The following is a 19,941-nucleotide window of genomic DNA, read 5'->3' on the forward strand; positions in this document are numbered from 1 at the left end:
CGCCGTCGCGCGGTGTCGTGCTCGCGACGGAGCCGTAAAGCAAGCCGGGGCTTGACGGGCTAGTCACGGAAAGAAGCCGGAAGTGCGTGTGGCGAGAGCGAGAAGGGCTGGCCCCCAACTTTTGCGTGCGGTGTCGGGGGCGAAGGCCGAGGAGCCGGGCAGCGACAGGGGCCCTTGCCACTCTCTGGCTAGCGGCGCAGCCTTCCAAGTCCCTTCGCATGCGCGGCCCGGTTATCCTCACAACAGTCCCGTAAGGTAGGCCAGCATTATTGCTTTTAGGAAGAGAAGCGGCGGGAGAAACATGAACCGGTGATGTTTTATCTGCAAGCCGCCTTGAGTCCCTGGTCAGGGGAAAAGGTGGGGTAAAAATAAATAAGTATAGAATGATAACAATGTCCAGATTTATAATTTTGGCTGTCACCCTGTGCATGTTTAATAATAATAATAATAATAATAATAATAATAATAATAATAATAATAATAATAATAATAATAATAATAATAATAATTTATTGTTTATACCCTGCCCATCTGGCTGGGTTTCCCCAGCCACTCTGGGCGGCTTCCAACAAAACACTAAAATACAATAACCTATTAAACATTAAAAGCTTCCCTAAATAGGGCTGCCTTTAGATGTCTTCTAAAAGTTTGGTAGTTATTTTTTTACCCGAGAATAAGTCCCATGGAACACATTGTCCAACATCCCCCCACCGCCCCCGATGGGTTTTATGGAGTGTTCTAATTAAAAATCTCTCCTTAAGCAAGCCACTGTCTTCCACCTTCAGTGGGATTATAATACTGTTGTAATCGTGTCAACTTAATGCATTGTGAATTGTTTTGAAGACTCGAAAGCGTATTTTTTTAATGTGGACACATATTTTTTTAAAAAACAGACTCAAAAGTACTACGGTGGTACCTTAGTTTAAGAACAGTTAGTTTATGAACAACTTGGATTAAGAACGCTGCAAACCCAGAAGTAGGTGTTTTGGTTTGCAAACCTTGGCTTGGAATAAGAACATGTTTCACTTCCTGTTGAATGTGTTCCATTTGTAAATTGATTCCCCCCGCTGCTATGGGAAAACACACCTTGGTTTAAGAATGCTTTGGTTTAAGAACGGACTTCCAGAACAGATTAAGTTCGTAAACCATGGTACCACTGTATACGCATTCATTCTAGACATTGTTAAGATTAATGGCAGGGATGGTGAGCCTTTCTCCTAAGAGTGAAAGAAGGGGAGGGAAAGTATGTGGGGCTAGTGTTGTGTTTGTTATTATGTTGTTTGTGTTTTTATTCTGTAAACCGCCCTTTGAGCCTTGGATGAAGGGTGGTATATAAATCAGTCAAACAAACAAACAAATAATAAAACTGTGGCTGGCTAGGAGTGATGTGGGCAGACAGATAAGACAGGCATAGTAGTGTAGGCATTTGAGGCGAGTAAGATGGAAAGCAGTGGCAGTGGGCTTAGTAGCCCGATGTTATGTGCATTAGCTTGGCAGTAAATCCTATTGAGGCTTATTCCCGGTGATTTCAGCCGTACTGAATTCAATGGAACCAATGTATGTGATTAGTGTTGGCACTGCAATGAGCTTCAGGATTTGTTTGCAAGTAAGCACACATAGGATTGGGCTGCACGGCACCAGACAGAAGAGAAAAACATGACTTAGTGCCACATATCGCATGTTGTGTGCAACACTCTTGTGGTTTTCCGGAAGCGCTTTGGAAAAGCAGTGGGGGCTGGGCAACCATCAGCAGAAGAGGGAGATAATGCGGATAACTGGAATGAGGGAAACAGGGACAACTTCTGACTGATCCCATTAAAATATCCAGCTCCATCTGGCCTGATGCTGTCTTGCACTGACTGAGAACAGAACAAAGAGAAATGAACAGGAACAGGAAGCCACCTTCAGGAGGCAAAGGCGCTGCCACACCTAGACAGGTAAGTTGCTATCCTCTTTTTCTGTGGTGTGATCTGTCTTAGGTGCTCTTTCTTGAAATCACTTTGTTTTAGGCTGTTAGATGCTACTTTCACATCTTGAGCACTATGAAATAACAATGTGTACACACAACAGGTCCTCTTCTGTCACTCTTGTTTTATGCCCATAGTATGTAATCCTTCTGCCACAGGAAATCTTGTTTTGTAGCAATATAATTTTAAATGCTGCTGAGTAAATGTCTCCTCATGCTTATGTTGCAGAAAGACTTTTGTAGTCTTTCTGTTTCTAGTTGCCCATACCAGCTTAAGCCTATTGTAAGCCTCACTATTCCCCATGCATGCATGGAGGGGCCGGCCCTCCCCAAAGAGGCAAATCTGCAAATAGCACAACTTTTTCAGGTTGTACAACCTGTGAAGCTAACAGTCAATCTAACTGGGTTAAAAATACAACTTTACTTACCTTTTTAAAATAAGAGCATAGACTCTAATAAAGAAGTTTGATAATGTTTTTAAAAGCATTGTATATGACTCTGTCATAAGCATAAATGTCTCTAACAAATGTTAACTTACTGGGTTGCCAGATGCACAATTTGTCCCTAGTGCTTCTGCTTTTTAGGGTTTCCAGCTTACTGAAACCATGTTTAAAGATACAAGATGCATTTTAATTGTAACAGTATCATTAGATGCTGCACCAATAAAAAATTGGCACGATTGTGACCCAGCTGTGTTGTGGTTAGGGGGCAGAGTGAGAAGTGGGAGAGAATGTGTGATGAGCCTTCTTCACTGCTTTGTAAACTGGCGGTAGGTGTGGCAGAGCAACAAGTTTGTTCATAGTCTGCTTGCGAGAGGAATTATTGTGCAAAATGCTTCCTTGTTCTGGAGCTGTTTTCCAAGATGTTAATGTGGGTGTGACTTGGGTGTGTTCTGAGTTTAGTCCAGTGTTTCCCAAACTTTTTTGGGCAACGGCACACCTGTTTACTGAAAAAAAATCTCGCGGCACACCACCATTAAAGCCCCGCCCCGTGACGTCAGCGCGCAGCGTCACGCCGGGAGGACGCACGAAAGTGAAAGTTTTTTCCCTCCCCCCTCAGTCCCTCGCTCGGAATTCAGCTCGTTTGGGGCATCGCTCCGGCTGCTCCCTCTCCCGCCGCGCAGGAGCGATGCCTCTCTCTGGCTCTCCCTCCGCGCAGGCTGAGGGAGGGAGGGAGGTGCGCGTGTGACCCGTCTCTGCTGGGAGACCAAACCCAGCGAGGCAGAGTCACGCGGAGGCGCCCAGGCAGCGCTGCCGGCTGCGAGGAGGAGCGCCAGGCAGCAGCAGGAGGCGCGGCCTCTCCTCGCCGCCGCCGCCCCGCCTCTCGCCGCCCGACTCGCCTGCCTCCCTCCAGGCATCTCGCGGCACACGAGGCAACGTCTCACGGCACACTCGTGTGCCGCGGAACACCGGTTGGGAAACACTGGTTTAGTCCACCCTTTTAGATTCCAGTAGGCAGAGCAAAGCAGCATAATGTAGGGAAATTATATTTCAGTGTAGTCTCGCTGTTGAAAATCCTTCACGTATGTGACAGTGGCATACCATTCCTTAGCAAATAGAGAAGCCTCTGAAAGGTGTTTCCTCAGCTGGTGGATTAATAAGGGCTGATCAAATAGGCCCTAGTGGAAGGGAAAGAGCACTTGCCTAGGGCACCAGGCTCCTGTGCAACAAGTAAAAATTGTGATGCAATGAAAGTTCAGTTAATAGATCAAGTACAACATTAGGACAATTTAAATGTTAGAAACGCCCCCAATAATATGGTAGCCAGTAGAGTAGCATCAATTCTGATAGTAAAAACAACATATAATTCTGTCAGTAGACTCATAATGTCATTTATGTTCCCCTGAGAACTAGTACTTTTGTTGCAATAAGTATCCAGACAATATGCTCACATATTATTGCTTAATAATATTTAAGGCAGAAGTCTCTGTTCTACACTGCAAGAGGTAGTTAAAGGAATCTGTATTTTTTAGAAAAGCTAAAGAGGTTGTAAAACACATATCTTCTTTGAAGTGAGCTTCAGACGCACACACACACCCCCATATTGTATCCAAGCTTGACATAATTTCTCTGGCATCTCTGGATCTAACATGCACATTATTCAGGCAGGTTTGTGTGGTTACTTCTGTGGTTATGAAGGAACACTACTCTTGTTACAGAGAAATGAAACTCTAAGTTCCATTGGGGCAAGACTTCATCTCACGTTCCATCTATTGCCATTCTATACCCTGCTGCAGGGTTATACATGCTGGCAATATCTTACCAGAAAGGCAGTTTGTCTACCATTATTAGTCTTCTCTGTAACTCACAGATAAAGGAGGCATAACATATAGAATAAGAACAGGAAGAAAATACATTTAAAGAAGATCAGAAAACATTTATTGAATATATGGAAAATAATTCTGGGCGGCTCCCAACAGAATATTAAAAACACGACAAAAGATCAAACGTTAAAAACTTCCCTAAACCAAGGTGCTTTCAGATGTCTTCTAAAAGTCAGATAGTTGTTTATTTCCTTGACATCTGATGGGAGGGCATTCCACAAGGTGGGCGTCGCTACCGAGAAGGCCCTCTAAGATCAGTATCAACAAATACTATCCATAAAGCATGAACATCACAAAGTAAGTCTACAGCACTCTTCATGACAAAGTTGTACCTCATTTCCTGTAGATGGGTTTGCTGTTGGATTTTTCACCCGAAGGCTTGATGGCCAGTGATGGGGAGGATGATCACGAACTGGAGGCTGAATTCCTGGCCATTGTTGGAGGCCAGCCAGATCCAAAACGGAAACCAAATGGAAAAAGTAAGTGGTTGCCAGGCCCTTGTAGTGTTGTCTGTTGCTTAAGAAAGTGACTTGAGTGCTATGGAGTGTGTGACTGTGTGTATGGGGTGCATCTGGAGCCCATGGGACCCTTCCAGATTCCAAGACACAATCTGTCACCCAACTCTGCAATAAAGAGGGAAGCTGCCTATAACATGTCCTTCCCTTCCTCTTTATCTCTGTGCTTTCTTTGAACTCTTGAAATATCCTGAATTTCCCATCCCTCCCATTGGATATTATAGACGGCTCTTCAGGCTGCACAAATTTCCCACTCAGCCCCCACCTTTATGCTGCTGAGCAGTGATTGTTTTGGGCAACAGTACTAGGAACTTTGTACTACTTTCTTGGGGTAACTGTCAAGAAGAATTGGTCACCTGCTACTTCAATGGCAATGATGGCAATGCCACAGTTCACCTTAGGCTTGGCCACCACCACCGTTGACCTCTCCCCACATCAGCATGGACCCCAGTCATGCATCTTGGGGCCTCACTGCAAGTGAGGGCACCCCTTCTCCCCCCCCCCATTCACACTCTACTTGTGGCCTTGCCAAAGGCCTCCTTTACCATTTTGAAGCAAAGCCAGTAGACACGTCCAACTACTCCCAAGTGCTTGATGAAAGAATCTATTGAAAATTTGCAAGTTGCAAACAACTAGAATCTTTTCCTCTGAGTACTCCTTTTCCCTGGTCTTCTGATGGCTCTGTTGTTGTTTATTTAATTATTATTTTTCTCCGCTAAGCATTTGCAGTTGTCTCAAAACCTGTTCTGAAATCCCTTTTGGACCAATCTTGACTTGATTTTGTGACATGTGATAATGGTCCGTTGTTTGCTTTTTCTCTCTAGCTCCTTTGCCAATGGAAGCTATTGAAAGAATGGCTGCTTTCTGCATGAAGGACCTTGACGAAGAGGATGGGGTAGAAGAGGAAGATTTGGAAGATGACGACGAACTCTTGGTAAAAAATTTCTTGGAGGATACTGTGGGGAGGAGGTGGTTGGAGACTGACAGTGGTATTACGTGGATAGAGAAGGGAATTGCCAAAGTGGTGAGGCAGGGGCAGGCTAAGACGGATCCTCTGAGAAGAAGGGGAAAGCCTGCTAAATAGAGAACAGGAGGTTGTTCTGGGCATGTGGAGGAGAATAATAGAAAGCATATAAGCATTAATGAGAGAGGAGACAAAAGTGGTTTGTGGGTGCAGGAAAGACAGTTTCAGTTGGTATTATGGATCGGAAGTCGATTGGATGTTCTGGGGAAGATGTGCAGGAGAGGAACTAGGGATGGTACCAGGGCCGTCTTTAGCAGATGTGGCGCCCGGGTTCAAATATCCGCCCAGCGGACTGGCAGAATCCGAGACCAGGGAGAAGAGTTGGTGAAAGAAGACTGGAAGAAATTTAAAGGCTATTTACAGAAATATTGTAAAATTAATGAATTTTAGAAGGATGTTGGATAGAAACTAAGGGGTTTCCAGCTGTAATGCTTTAGGAGATATGAAAAAAAGGTTTATAAATGGGTAAAAGCTTAATGGTAAGGATTTGCTGAACTAACAAATTGAAGTGGAATACAAAGAAGGGAGGTATGAGGAGGTCTGGGGAAATAAGCGTAAGGAATATATGTTATGGGAAATTATTTGTTTTTAAACTGTTTTTATGTTGTATTTTGTTTCTTTTTATTTTTTTTATTGTTATATTTTAAAAACTTTAATAAATATCTTTTGGGGAAAAGAAAAATCCGCCCAGCGTCCCCAAATTACCATAGGTAGTGTTTGGGTGGCCCTTGCTGCGCACTGCCAGCCATGGGGGGGACAACTCTTCCCCCATGCCACTTCGGGAGAGTGATCCTCGCAGAGGCCTGGGAGGGAAGTTGCGTGCCCGCCAGCCATATGGTTGGCGGGGCACAGCTTCCATCCATAGCTGTCAGCTTTCAGATTTGAAAATAAGGGATCAGCAGCCTCGAAAATAAGGGATCAGCAGCATAACTGTCAACTTTCGGATTTGAAAATAAGGGATCAGCGGCCTCACCTGTCCCGGAGACAGTCTACAGGATATCTAACAATCCGGAGAAGCAGCAGGAAACGGCGCTGAGATAAGGGAATTTCCCGCAAAAAAAGGGAAGGTTGACAGCTATGCTTCCATACTAAGCCTCTGCGGGGATCCCTCTCCTCCTGAGGAGGCTTGGGAGGCAAGCTGCATGCCTGCCAACCTTATGGTTGGCGGGGCGCAGCTGGCGGGGAAAGGGGATAGAAAGGGGAAAGATGGGGGCAGATAAAGCTTTGCTTCAGATTTTGCCAGTCTTTCCTTGAAGACTACAAAATTTGAATGTATTATCAATATTGTTCTCTTCCATGTAGGCTGAACTCAATGAAGTCCTTGAGGAAGATGCTGAAACCAAGGATGCTCCAACACTTTCTCCTGCTCCTGTTAAGGTGCGAACCTCCCTTCTGGCTTGGGTTTCTTCCTCTTTTCTTCTTGTTGGGCACTTTTTAAATTGCAAATGAAACTGATGTTGAAGAATTTCGTTCTTTCCCTTGGACTTGTTAGCACTAGTTGATAACCCACAGGCCAGTGCAGTGGTGCCTCGCAAGACGAAAAGAATTCGTTCCGCGAGTCTTTTCGTCTTGCGATGTTTTTCGTCTTGCGAAGCACGGCCCGTCGCAACTGCGCCTCTTCAAGCGGCTTTTTAAAAAAAGCGCAAGACGTTTTCGTCTTGCGAAGCAAGCCCATAGGGAAATTCGTCTAGCGAAGCAACGCAAAAACGGAAAACCCTTTCGTCTAGCGAGTTTTTCGTCTTGCGAGGCATTCGTCTTGCGGGGCACCACTGTAGCCAATTTTGCAGTCTTGCTTGTAAATACAAGGGAGCAGTAAGCAGGACTTCCAGCTCTCATGTATCTCATAAAACAAAAGCTCTGTCGAGATTGCTAAGAACGTGTGTAGTAGCTAAGGGGAAGAGCTGTAATCTGGAGAGTCCCATGTTCAAATGTTGCTTTAGTCATGAACTTGCTGGTTGGTCTTTGCACTAAGGGAGGGAGGGGAGGGAGCTAACCCGTGGCCCCCCAGAAGGTGGGGGTGGAGACGCTCCTTCAGGTATACTGGACCGAGGCCGTTTAGGGCTTTAAAGGTCAGCCTTTAAAGGTCCTTCTATAAAATGATCTTGCTCCAGCTGCATTATAGTGCACAGACAGGTGGGTGTTTCTGCAGGGGAGTGGAGGGACAAGGCCACTTACTTCCTTGCCCAGCGACTGGAACTGTTGGGGCGGGGGGGGGCATGGCGTCAGATGTGCAATGTCTTGTACAGATCAGGAGTGGACAAATGTGGGGATTGGGTTTGTTTTTTCCCTGGGAAAAAATGGTCTGTTTCGTGCTTTCCCAGACAAATAATACCCCTGCTGATTCCAGCAGCACGGAATCCGTTTTGCTAGAAAGACTGGCCATGTACAAAGCTGCAGCTGCTAACGCAAAGCAAGCCAACGAAAGCTCCAAAGTGCGTCGCTATGAAAGGGGGATCAAGGTAAGCCACCAGATATTCACCAAAATATAATTTTGAAATTTGGCAATCAGATCTTCTAGGTTTTGTATGAAAAACTATCAGAAATTGAATTTTTTAATACCGTATTTACTCAAGTCTAATGCACACTTTTTTGCCAAATGATGCTGCCAAAAATTGGGTGCACATCAGATTCAATGGAACATTAAAGGTAAAGGTACCCCTGGCCGTTAGGTCCAGTCACAAATGACTCTGGGGTTGCGCGCTCTTCTCGCTCTATAGGCCAAGGGAGCCAGCGTTTGTCCGCAGACAGCTTCCGGGTCACGTGGCCAGCATGTCTAAGCTGCTTCTGGCAAACCAGAGCAGCGCACGGAAACGCTATTTACCTTCCCGCTGGAGCGGTACCTATTTATCTACTTGCACTTTGACATGCTTTCGAACTGCTAGGTGGGCAGGAACAGGGACCAAACAACGGGAACTCACCCCGTTGCGGGGATTTGAACCGCCAACCTTCTGATCGGCAAGCCCTAGGCTCTGTGGTTTAGACCACAGTGCAACTCGTGTCTCATGGAGCATTAGACTTGAGTAAATACGCACCTTGCTACCAGCTCCTGCTAGCTGGCGGTGAGAAGCAGGCTCTGTCCCACCCACCAGTGGAGAGGTTTAAAGGACTCTGCACCTTGTTGCCGGTTCGCACTAGAGGGGAGAGGGGAGAGATGAAAGCAATCTCAGGGTCCACTCTTGATCTCTAAGCTACAGTAAGCCATTACATCTGCACTGGCCCTTACCATTAGGGTGTAAGGAAAGAGTTTCAGCCTTGGCAGACATAGGAGGCAGCAGTACCAAACATGAGGAGATCTTGTGTCTGATTAGATGAGCAAGGATGTAAAAAAAAATGGAAAGGTTTGAGCAAGAGTTTGAAGTCTTGAAGGTAGGAGCAACAATGTGATGGATGTGAAGACTTAAAGGAAGCCAGTGGGAATTTCTTTTAAATTTTTCTAAAGACGCAGATGGAGGCTTTAGAGCGATGTGGGGGGGAAATATTTTGGTATGTGTGAAATACATGGGTTTCTGAGTGGGAAAAGCCCTCTGGAGGCATTCTCAGCTGATGAACTAGCTTGTTTCTGAAACGTGCATGTTACACTGTATACATTCTTCCCTCAGACTCTGGAAAACTTGTTGACCTCTGTGAAGAAGGGCAAAAAGATTGACGAAGATGAAATTCCTCCACCAGTGTCTACAGGAAAGGTCTCAAATTCCCAGCAGCAGGGCTCTCCTTTGGAGACAGCTCCAGCCTCAGAGGTCTCCTCCGCCTTGGATGAAACTACAATTGCTGCCAATCACCTTCCTCCAGAGTCAACTCCTGCGGCTCCTGAGCAACCACCTTCTCGAGTGCTGCCTCTACCTGAACTATCCCCCAAGCTGCCACCACCAGTACTTCCAAAACCAAAGATTTCTCCAGCTCCTCCTGTGTCACTTAGATCCCCGGAGGCTCCACAAGAAAAATCTGCCGCTGTGGCAACTTCCCCTTCTTTGGGTTAGTACTAAATGCAAATATGCAGCATAAAAAAGACCAAGATGTTTGAGAGATGTTTGATAGGTGATTGTGGTAGCTGTGGAAACCCAGCCAGATGGGTGGGGTATAAATTATTATTATTATTATTATTATTACAAACACATTTCACCATGGGTTAAAGGAGGGGTTGCCTAATAATAATAATAATAAATTTATTGTTTATACCTCGCCCATCTGGCTGGGTTTCCCCAGCCACTGTGGGCGGCTTCCAACAAAATATTAAAATACAATAGTCTGTTAAACATTAAAAGCTTCCCTAAACAGGGCTGCCTTCAGATGTCTTCTAAAAGTCTGGATGTATTTGTCCTCTTTGACATCTGGAGGGAGGGCATTCCACAGGGCGGGTGCCACTACCAAGAAGGTCCTCTGCCTGGTTCCCTGTAAGTTGACTTCTCGCAGCGAGGGAACTGCCAGAAGACCCTCGGCACTGGACCTCAGTATCCGGGCAAAATGATGGGGTGCCTTCCAGGTGTTTGTTGTGGACTCCCAAGTCCCATCAGCATGGCCAGCAACCGGGATGATATGGGTTATAGTCTAGCAACATCTGGAGGGCTAGGGGGTCCCCACCTCTGGGTTAAAGCCATGTTTAGCCTTGACTTGTTTTTCAGAACTGTTTTTAGCCTGGTAGTCAAGTAGGTGTCACAAACAGGACCTAAACAGGGACCCCAGGTTCAAATTCTTACGGTGCTCATTGGATGGGTTTGGACACTCTACTGTCTTTCTTTCTTTTTTAAAAAAACATAATTTTTATTAACAGGCAAATCATATCACATTATTTCAAATCACATTAAGTCTTTCAACCCACCTTTGATGTCAGAGAACTCAATAGGAATGGGCTTTGTGATTTCTAACAAGAAATCACAAACTGAATCAAAACCAACTGAAGTACTAGAGAAAATGGAAAAAGTTATTTTCTTTAAAATATATAAATATCATGTAACTTTGGTTCTTTCTTTGCCCTGCCCCAATGAATAGGAGCTATCCTTTTTATTTTTCTTGCTCTAGTTAGCTGTGTTTTGGCTGGTACAATTTAGTTTCAACACTTTAAAAAGTGGTGTCACCACTTCCAGTCGCTTTGGATTGGGTTGGGGGGGGGAGTGACATGAATGAAAAGAAAACCCCACGCTAATACATCATGGTTAATGACTGTATTTCTTCTTTATGTCATTTGATGCTGTAACCAACCCCGTGACAAGGTCAGGACAGAAATTTTACTTAGAGATACACTAATTAAAACCCTATTTAGACAACCTGTGCCCCAAACATAATGGCAAGGATGCCAAGAGTCCTTCAGTTTGCTGCATGCACTCACATCACTTACATTTTGCCTTGTGTTTCTCTAACGGCTGATCCTCGTGGCAAGTTGCTTTTGAAACTGATGGGAACCTCAAGAGCAGTTTGTTTAATGCCATGTGGGATGGAGGACTGAAAAAGAATCTCACAGGGACACACAGCCCAAGTTGTTCTCTGGATCCCAGTCTGTCAGATCGCTTTGACAGGGATGTGCAACAGCATGTTCTGCATCACTGTCTTGCTAGTGGTGATCTCTGTTAGCTGCTCTGGGAGCCTTTTGGACTACAGAACACACTTAAAACGCTTTGCAAAATCTGCTTCTCCTCAGATTCCAAAAGCTCTAGTACCCAGGTGCTGCTGCAAGCCAGACAGCGGGAATACAAGCTGGCCGCTCTGCGAGCTAAACAGGAAGGCAGCACTGAAATGGCTACTAAGTACTACCGCATAGCCAAGGTAAGTGCACTTCTACAGCAAGACAGAGGTCCTTTTTGCAAGAGGTCAGGAAAAACAGTGGTCCGTGGGGAGAACGATCGTCACCAAAGTTGCTATCTCTTTCTGCAGACCCTCGCAAGTGTCCCTATTTTCCAGGGCCATCCCTGATTTAGAGAAGCTGTCCCGATTTCTGATTTGATCCCAGAATGTCTGGCTTTTCCTTGGGATGTCCCTATTTTCATTGGAGAAATGTTGGAGGGTGTGGAGTTGCTGAAAGCAATCCTGTATAGGGAATTTATACAAGTAACGCTTATGGTAATGTTTTTCAGAGCCTTGACCCTCTTTTAGCATCTGTGGGTAAAGGAGAGGCGGTGGATCTCAGTCATCTGCCTCCACCTCCAGGTAAGACTAGTTGGGTGTTCCAAGTTGTGTCCCCTGTGCATGAGCTTTGGTTCTCTCCATATCATTTGCCACCAAACTTCCTTGTAGAGATATGGCACACCAGTTCTACTTCTAGTAAAAAAGCAGGTAGAAGTGCATTGATTAATTCCATAATATGAAATAGCTAGCTAATCCAAAATGTAATCCCAGTTATATTTTATGAGTTGAAACGCTTGAATCAGATGTTTCCTGTCTTCCCAACCTGAAACACATGCCATTACAAAAATTCTAAAATAATCCTTGCGGGACAGTCACTCCTGATTCAGGTAACTTAACAAGACTTCTGGTAGTAGTAATAATAATTTTATTTATAGTGGACACGGTTTGCGAACGTGATCCATGCGGGATGCACGTTCTCAACCCACAGCGTTCGCAACCCATGTCTGTGCATGTACGGGTTGCGATTTGGTGCTTCTGTACATGCGCAAAGCGCGATTGCCGAAACCCGGAAGTAACTAGAGGTATGACTGTATACCCTTCCCATCTGGCTGGATTTCCCCAACCACTCTGAGCTGCTTACAGTACATATAAAACATAATCAAACATCAAACATGAAAAGATGGCAAGGTGGTAAGATGGCAATGGCAGCAGCCACCCCAGTTGAGCTCCCATTCAAGGTTACTAACTCAGGTGCAAAGCGAAAGCTGATGCAGCCAGTACTGGCTTCACAGTCTTCAGGAAGCCAAATTCTTCCAAGGATCCTCTCAGGCTGAAGCTTTGTATACATTACCTAGGAGTGTCTCAATGAATTTAGTAGGACTTGTTTCTTAATAGACATGCATAGGAACGAGTTGTAAGTGCTTTATTTGTACTATTCTACTCACAAAGCTAACACGAAGAGCTAAGGCATGTTGGTCATCCTCCAGAATGATCACGGTCTAGTCACATGAAGGGAGCTTGAGACTGCTTAAAAAGGATGGAATCTCATCTTTGCTTACGTTGGTGAAAAGTTACATCCCAGATCATTGCATGTTTTTGGCTAGGAGAGTGTTTATCCTTTGTCTTAAGGACTATCAGGAACAAGATGAATTTCACTTGTTCTAAATGTTTGGTCTGTGTCTTAATCTTGTTACCTTTCTGTTTCTGGGGTGGGGCATTCAGACAAACAGGAAAGCCTTTGTATGGTGACTGCTCAGTGGTGAGACTTGCCCTTTCTTGTAGCCTGAGAAAGGGAGACAAAATCCCTGAGATTCGCTCACAGCTCAGGCCTACCCTGCCTTTGGATTGAATGATCCCCAAGGCGGCTTGCAATCGTTTGCAGTAATACTCACACTACAGTGGTGCCTCGCAAGACGAAATTAATTCGTTCCGCAAGTCTCTTCGTCTTGCGATTTTTTCATCTTGTGATGCACGGTTTCCCATAGGAATGCATTGAAAATCAATTAATGCGTTCCTAGGGAAACCGCATTCAGACCAGGTCCGGGGACAGTCTGTCCCCGGACCTCTTCTGAAGGCTGGGGGGGGGGGGGATAAGGGCTTTTCTTCCCACCCCCAACATTTTAAAAAACCCCGGGACAGCGGAGGACTTCTCCGCTATCCGGGCAATCTTAAAATGCTGGCGGGCGGCATTTTAAAATCGCCCCGGGACAGCGGAGGACTTCTCCGCTGTCCGGGGCGATTTAAAAGCCCCTGGGAAGGCAGGCGGGGGGGACAAAGACTTTTGCCCCCCCGCCAGCCTTCAGAAGGTGTTCCCGCCCCCCCGCCCCGCTTCGGAGCACCGTTCCGAAGCGGGGCGGCGGGGGAAGGTGTTCCCACCCCCCGCCCCGCTTCGGAGCACCGTTCCGAAGCCGGGCGGCGGGGGAAGGTGTTCCCACCCCCCCGCCCCGCTTCGGAGCACCGTTCCGAAGCCGGGCGGCGGGGGAAGGTGTTCCCACCCCCCGCCCCGCTTCGGAGCACCGTTCCGAAGCGGGGCGGCGGGGGAAGGTGTTCCCACCCCCCCGCCCCGCTTCGGAGCACCGTTCCGAAGCGGGGCGGTGGGGGAAGGTGTTCCCACCCCCCACCCCCCCACCCAGCTTCGGAGCACCGTTCCGAAGCGGGGCGGTGCGGGAAGGTGTTCCCACCCCCCCGCCCAGCTTCGGAGCACTGTTCCGAAGCGGGGCGGCGGGGGAAGGTGTTCCCACCCCCCGCCCCGCTTCGGAGCACCGGGAGAAGCGATCTCCCCGCCGCCCCTTGCTTCAAAAGAGAAGACCCGCTGTCCCCGGGGCAAGCTTCGTTTTGCGAAGCAAGCCCATAGGGAAATTCGTCTTGCGAGGCAACTCGAAAACGAAAAAACCTTTCGTTTTGCGAGTTTTTCGTCTCGCGAGGCGTTCGTCTTGCGGGGTACCACTGTACTTGTACACAAACCACAACCCCTTGCTACTCAACAGCTCTTGGTCTCCTGGCTGACGGCAGGGGCCAGGCTGTGTTTCTCTTCTGCTCTGAACCCTCAGGGCAAAGTGCATTGGAGCAGGGGCATTGCAAACATTTGGTCTTAATAGCTCAGCACTCCATGGGTGTTTGGGGCAGGGTGGTGGTAGAATGCAACATAGAAGTGTTATATTGAAGAGCCCCTGCTGAAAGACGCATTGACTGCTGGTTTCAGTAGGGAAGGGCGCTGCCAGCCTATTCTGAATCGGCTTATTGTCATGCAACTGCTAGCTATTTTTCTCCCACAGATCAGCTGCCCAAGGAGATGTTGTCCCCAAGTGTTCCACAATCCCCTGTAGCTACAGCAACAACACCTCTTGCACAGGCTGCAACCCCACTGGCACCGGGAGTCTCAAGTGCAGGAGGTAAGAACCCAGTGAGACTTTCTTGCTTCTAGTTGTCCTGAGAATATTGCTTCACTGTGCAGAGCCTGCAGCTCAGCTTCTTGTAGTATAAGCGTTCTGCATCTTTTTTCTTTGGGGCTTTGCTTGCTAGTTTTTCTGCAGGTGGGAAAAGTTCTCTTGGGGTGCAGCCTTCACCCTGTAGTAGGCCTGGCCTCTTACGTCACTTGCCTAGTTCTGCTGAGTTAATAGATCTGATTCCCTAGAATTGTATAGGACTTTGCATGATGAATTTGGGTATTTTTCCTGATCTGATTTAGCGTGTTTATTTTACTTGTATTTAGTAAAGCTTTAAAACTGAAACTGCCAAGTTTGTCTAGTATTATTTGCAGCTGGCATCTGCTCACTGTTGCTAATGAACTTCTGAAAAGATTTTTTTATTTTGGCAGAAAAATAGAAAACTGCAAAAAAAAAAAAAAATCTGCCTGGTATCACTGACCCCCAAATTCAAAGAATAGTTTTCATCAAGGCCATCTTTTTAACAAATATGTCATGTGTGGAAACTGTTCAGTCTTAAGCATATTTTTGACAGACTGAAGATGATTGATAAGTGCTCTTACAAGTCTAATAAAGGATCCAGGAGACTTTTGATCTTAACCCAACGTAGAAGTTTTAAGTAAACATAGTTTTTTATGTCTAGTGTAGTGGTTTTCAATCTCCTTTCCCCTCCCCTGACCTTTAGAAAATTACTTAGGGCCTCACAAGACCACCTAATAAAGTATTTTAGTTCCACAAGTGAACAAAAAACTACAACTCATATTTTAACAGCCATAAGCTAACTTTTCTAAGATGATGGTTATGCTTCTGGTTTAATGATAAAGAAAAATAGTGCCAGCATCATAATTAAAAACAGTGCCGTATAAGGGAAAATCATAGGCTTTCAGTCAGGCCACTGTGAAGAACTTCTTTGACTGGTTAAATTTTAGGGGAAAATTAGAGTGTTGTATTTTGAAAAGCCAGTGCCTTGTCATTCTGGTTGATATATTTGGTCTTGGTAAAAAATAAAGGCCCAGGTCCCTCTCAGGAGAAAAAAACCAGTCATGTGCAGGGCCAGGTACAGATATTATGGGCTATTGTGCAGCATTTCAGCGGACCTTCTGAATGGAGCTTAGACCAGTTTGAGAACTTTGGTTCTAAAGAAGGCAAGATCGGTTTGGAGAGGAGTATGGCATATTGTCTCTTTTTTTATCTTCAAAACGATGTCATAAATAAGAGAACCCATTCATCTTTCCACCCATGCAGAATGAGAAGCAGTAATTCCTGTCCTAAACTCCCAGGAATATAAATTTAGCTAATCAGGTACTGACGTCAACTGCTGGGGATATTCTGCAGCTTTTCTTCCTCAAGCAACATTTGTCCATGCATCTGCCTGCGATGCTGAAGGGAGAGGGTGAACTTTCATGGCACTCACCTTGTTTGAGATAAGCAACCCACCCACCCCTTCCTAGTCTCACTTTCATGCATGCAAGAATGGACTGACATAGAATTGTCTGCTTTGTTTCCAGATGTGCCCCCGCCTCCTCGAGATATTATGGAGGCACTGCAGCAGAGGATGGACAGATACAAGACAGCAGCAGCCCAGGCAAAGAGCAAAGGAGATGACAGGAAGGCTAGGATGCACGAGCGAATTGTGAAGGTGAGGGACCTGCTTGCTTTACGCTTTTGCTCGCTAGCTTTCCTGCTCAAATGTTACATAGCACAGATCTTGTGGCAATACTTACGAGGAGCAAATAGAGAAAAAGCAATTTGCTTCCTGCTGCAACATAACTGGGCTCATGGTGGCTGGAATATGCTAATAAGTATTTTCCTCTTGCCGCCTAATGAACAGATACAGAATCGTGATGATTTTTGCAGAAAATCACAGTTTCCGGGTGTAGAACTGAATTAAACTGTTGGTTCTGTTTATTTTTATATTTGGAAATTGTGATCGATAACGAGCGTTTGCATCACACATACCACTTGTGTAACTCTTTGGGGAAATTACTGGCCCTGAGAAATCCTCAAGGATCACCCCCCACAGCAGTCGTATGTCTCAACATTTTCTTCCCACCCATTCTGCTTTTAGTTCAGTATAAATTGGGGAGTCTCTTTGCCCATCCTTGGTGAGCAGGATGAGGCAGAAGAGTGTGTGCTAATGTTGTCCTGGTATTATTGCCCCTGTCTGGTGCAGCAAAAGGTTTAAAACCCCTTAACATCCAGTCATTTTAACAATTAGGTTCTGTTTTTAAATGGTTTCATATATTTTATTGTATAAGTGGTGTTGTACACAGCCCTGATATTTATGAGACGGCAGTATATAAATAATTTGATTGATTGATGAAAGCAGGCCAGACTAGAACCAAAGCTAGTTTTCATTTCTCTGAAGTTCTCCTTGTGCTCCTATCTAATTGAGCTCAATCAGGATTCCTGATTGACTATAATCCTTCTGTTAATTTCATCGGTAGATTAAAAACATACAGCAGCTCAACAATGCAGTCTGTGCTTTGCTTAAAAATGATCAACACTCTTGTAAAATCTGTAGGACTTGGAGATAAAAGTGTTAAAACCCAAGTGGCACTGAAAGAACAGTTCAGAATGAGCGAAGTTAAAAAATAGAAATTCAAATGCAGGGCAAGAGATACCAAAAGATGAACTGATTCTACTTACAACTCAAGAAGCAGCAAGCTGGTATGAGCTCAGGATTTGGGTGATTCTAGGATGAGACCCACCCAAGTTACTGCCGTTTAAAGCACAGGTGTTTAATGAGTGTACAGGCAGAACAACTACTTTGATTAACAATGTTCCTGTTAATGTAAGCAAATATGCATACTCTCAGACCTTGTTTTTTGCTGCAACTATCCCAAGAAAAGTACCTTTACCCACCCTTTTTCTAGAATGACCATGCTCCCAAATTAGGGATTTCAGCTTCTGTTTTTGTTTCCCTCTTCAGCAATATCAAGAGGCCATCAGAGCTCACAAGGCAGGAAAACCTGTTGAGTTTGCTGACCTCCCTGTTCCCCCAGGTATGTAACTTGCAATCTTGTTATGGAAGTTGGGGAGGCAAGGATGCATCTGGCAAATGCTGCCCTCTTGTGGCAACATCATGTTAGGTTACCCCAAAGTAAAAAAAAAGGTAAAGGGACCCCTGACCATTAGGTCCAGTCGTGACCGACTCTGGGGTTGCGGCGCTCATCTCGCTTTATTGGCCGAGGGAGCCGGCGTATATCTTCTGGGTCATGTGGCCAGCATGACTAAGCCGCTCCTGGCGAACCAGAGCAGCGCACGGAAACGCCGTTTACCTTCCTGCCAGAGCGGTACCTATTTATCTACTTGCACTTTGACATGCTTTCGAACTGCTAGGTTGCCAGGAGCAGGGACCGAGCAACGGGAGCTCACCCCATCGCGGGGATTCGAACCGCTGACCTTCCGATCGGCAAGTCCTTGGCTCTGTGGTTTAACCCACAGCGCCACCCGCGTCCCAAAGTAACTCCAAAGTAACTCTATCTAAATCAGGCGTGGCCAAACATGGCCTTCCAGAGGTTTTGGGACTACAACTCCCATCACCCCTAGCTAACAGGACCAGTGGTCAGGGATGATGGGAATTGTAGTCCCAAAACAGCTGGAGGGCCAAGTTTGGCTATGCCTGATCTAAATAGATGGCTCTTCTGAGTTTTCTTCTTGGTTTCCAGCTTAAGCTTCCATCACACAGGGAGATCTTGGGCATTATAAGAAGCCCCGCCAATAGATGCCCACATCAAAACATCTTCTAGCACAAGAGGGGTCGCCACCCCAACTCATGCACTCCCTGCATCCCCCCAAGTTGGCTCTGGGGAGTTGGGAAAACCCCCAAAACAGCATGTAGAAAGAGGAGAGGTCAGATGATTCCATCAGGCAAGCAAGAAATGCTTGCGCTGATGGAGCTATCTGCTTAGTGCTGTGTTGAATTCCTCCCTATGCTTCTAACTGCAAAGTTTGTGCCCTCCAGAATGAGACAAAGGGCTCAGCTGGCAATCGATAAGATTGCAGATGAAGGTGGCAGCCCTAAGCAAAATTATTTGGAAGGAAAGCGCATTGAAGTGAGTGGCACCTATTTCACATTATCCCAATTAGGGTCAGGGTTTTTAGCATTGCGTTTGCTTTGCTGAAAGCTGAAACTCCATAAAGAAGGGAAAGGGGGTACCCAGCAAAAAACTCAGCCTGACCATGTACATCAGGCTTCCTCAACCTCGGCCCTCCAGATGTTTTTGGCTGACGACTCCCATGATCCCTAGCTAGCAGGACCAGTGGTCAGGGATGATGGGATGATGTAGTCTCAAAACATCTGGAGGGCCGAGGCTGAGGAAGCCTGATGTACATTGAAGGGACTGTCGTCAACATGCCCAGTTATCTTTAATATTTCATTGCTGGATTTTGCATAGGCTGCTTTGAGAGGTAGTTGGAAAGAAGTTATAAATACAGTGTGCTAATCGTGGCCATGTCCTCCACATTGACTCCTGTAGAATAACTGCAAACTCTGATTTCTTTACTACACATTTGCTCGAACAAATGTGCTTGCATTTCTGTTACTTGTAGAAAGGGAGCAAGGAGCAGTGGGGCTGTGAAACCTTTGGCCACTTGAAATCTTGTTTCCTCCTGGCTTCAAAGATTTCAGTAGACATTGCCCTCAGTTTCAAGCCGTATCTTTATAGCCATGGGCTGGAAATGTGTTTAATTTTTAAAGAACTGGTCTCAGATCCCAAAGAAGCTGACTTCTTCACTCAGTACCAAATTCTTTGCTTACACACAAACTTCTGGGTGCCATAGATCCATGTTCAGGCTATGGATGTGTTGGATAAATAGGCAGGTTATGAGACTGAGCTTTTGGCCCTCCAGATGTTTCTGAACTACATCTCCCATCAACCCCAGCAAGCATGCCCAGTGGCCCAGGATGATGGGAATTGTAATTCAGCAACCTCTGGTATATGCATGCAGACATTTAGCAATAGCTTTCGCCTTCTAATCAGTCACTATGTCATCTTTGGCAGGGTTCCCTCCAATCCAAGGAATGGAATCTTCAGGAGATCAAAGCTTTGTGGGGATCCTCGAAACAGCCATGAAACTAGCCAATGAGGAGGATGAAGATGCTGAGGAGGCAAAAAAGGTTGGGTTGC

The 19,941-nt window shown here is 45.8% G+C and overlaps 1 protein-coding gene across 1 annotated transcript in view; it reads left to right on the plus strand.

The window, feature by feature from the left end:
• The first annotated feature begins 105 nt into the window (after positions 1–105).
• Positions 106–19,941, plus strand: part of CC2D1A (coiled-coil and C2 domain containing 1A) — a 49,501-nt gene continuing 29,665 nt past the window's right edge. The window contains exons 1-13 of the mRNA XM_081175839.1: positions 106–255; positions 1,829–1,937; positions 4,636–4,768; positions 5,629–5,738; positions 7,131–7,205; positions 8,150–8,287; positions 9,428–9,800; positions 11,461–11,585; positions 11,894–11,966; positions 14,660–14,776; positions 16,318–16,448; positions 17,742–17,814; positions 19,816–19,931. Of these exons, the coding sequence (XP_081031965.1) occupies positions 1,881–1,937; positions 4,636–4,768; positions 5,629–5,738; positions 7,131–7,205; positions 8,150–8,287; positions 9,428–9,800; positions 11,461–11,585; positions 11,894–11,966; positions 14,660–14,776; positions 16,318–16,448; positions 17,742–17,814; positions 19,816–19,931 (1,521 nt within the window). The 5' untranslated portion in view covers positions 106–255; positions 1,829–1,880. The remainder of the gene's footprint in view (positions 256–1,828; positions 1,938–4,635; positions 4,769–5,628; positions 5,739–7,130; positions 7,206–8,149; positions 8,288–9,427; positions 9,801–11,460; positions 11,586–11,893; positions 11,967–14,659; positions 14,777–16,317; positions 16,449–17,741; positions 17,815–19,815; positions 19,932–19,941) is intronic.

The sequence above is a fragment of the Podarcis bocagei genome (genome assembly GCF_964188305.1).
Source record: "Podarcis bocagei genome assembly, chromosome: 17".
In the NCBI taxonomy this organism is placed as follows: Eukaryota; Metazoa; Chordata; class Lepidosauria; order Squamata; family Lacertidae; genus Podarcis; species Podarcis bocagei.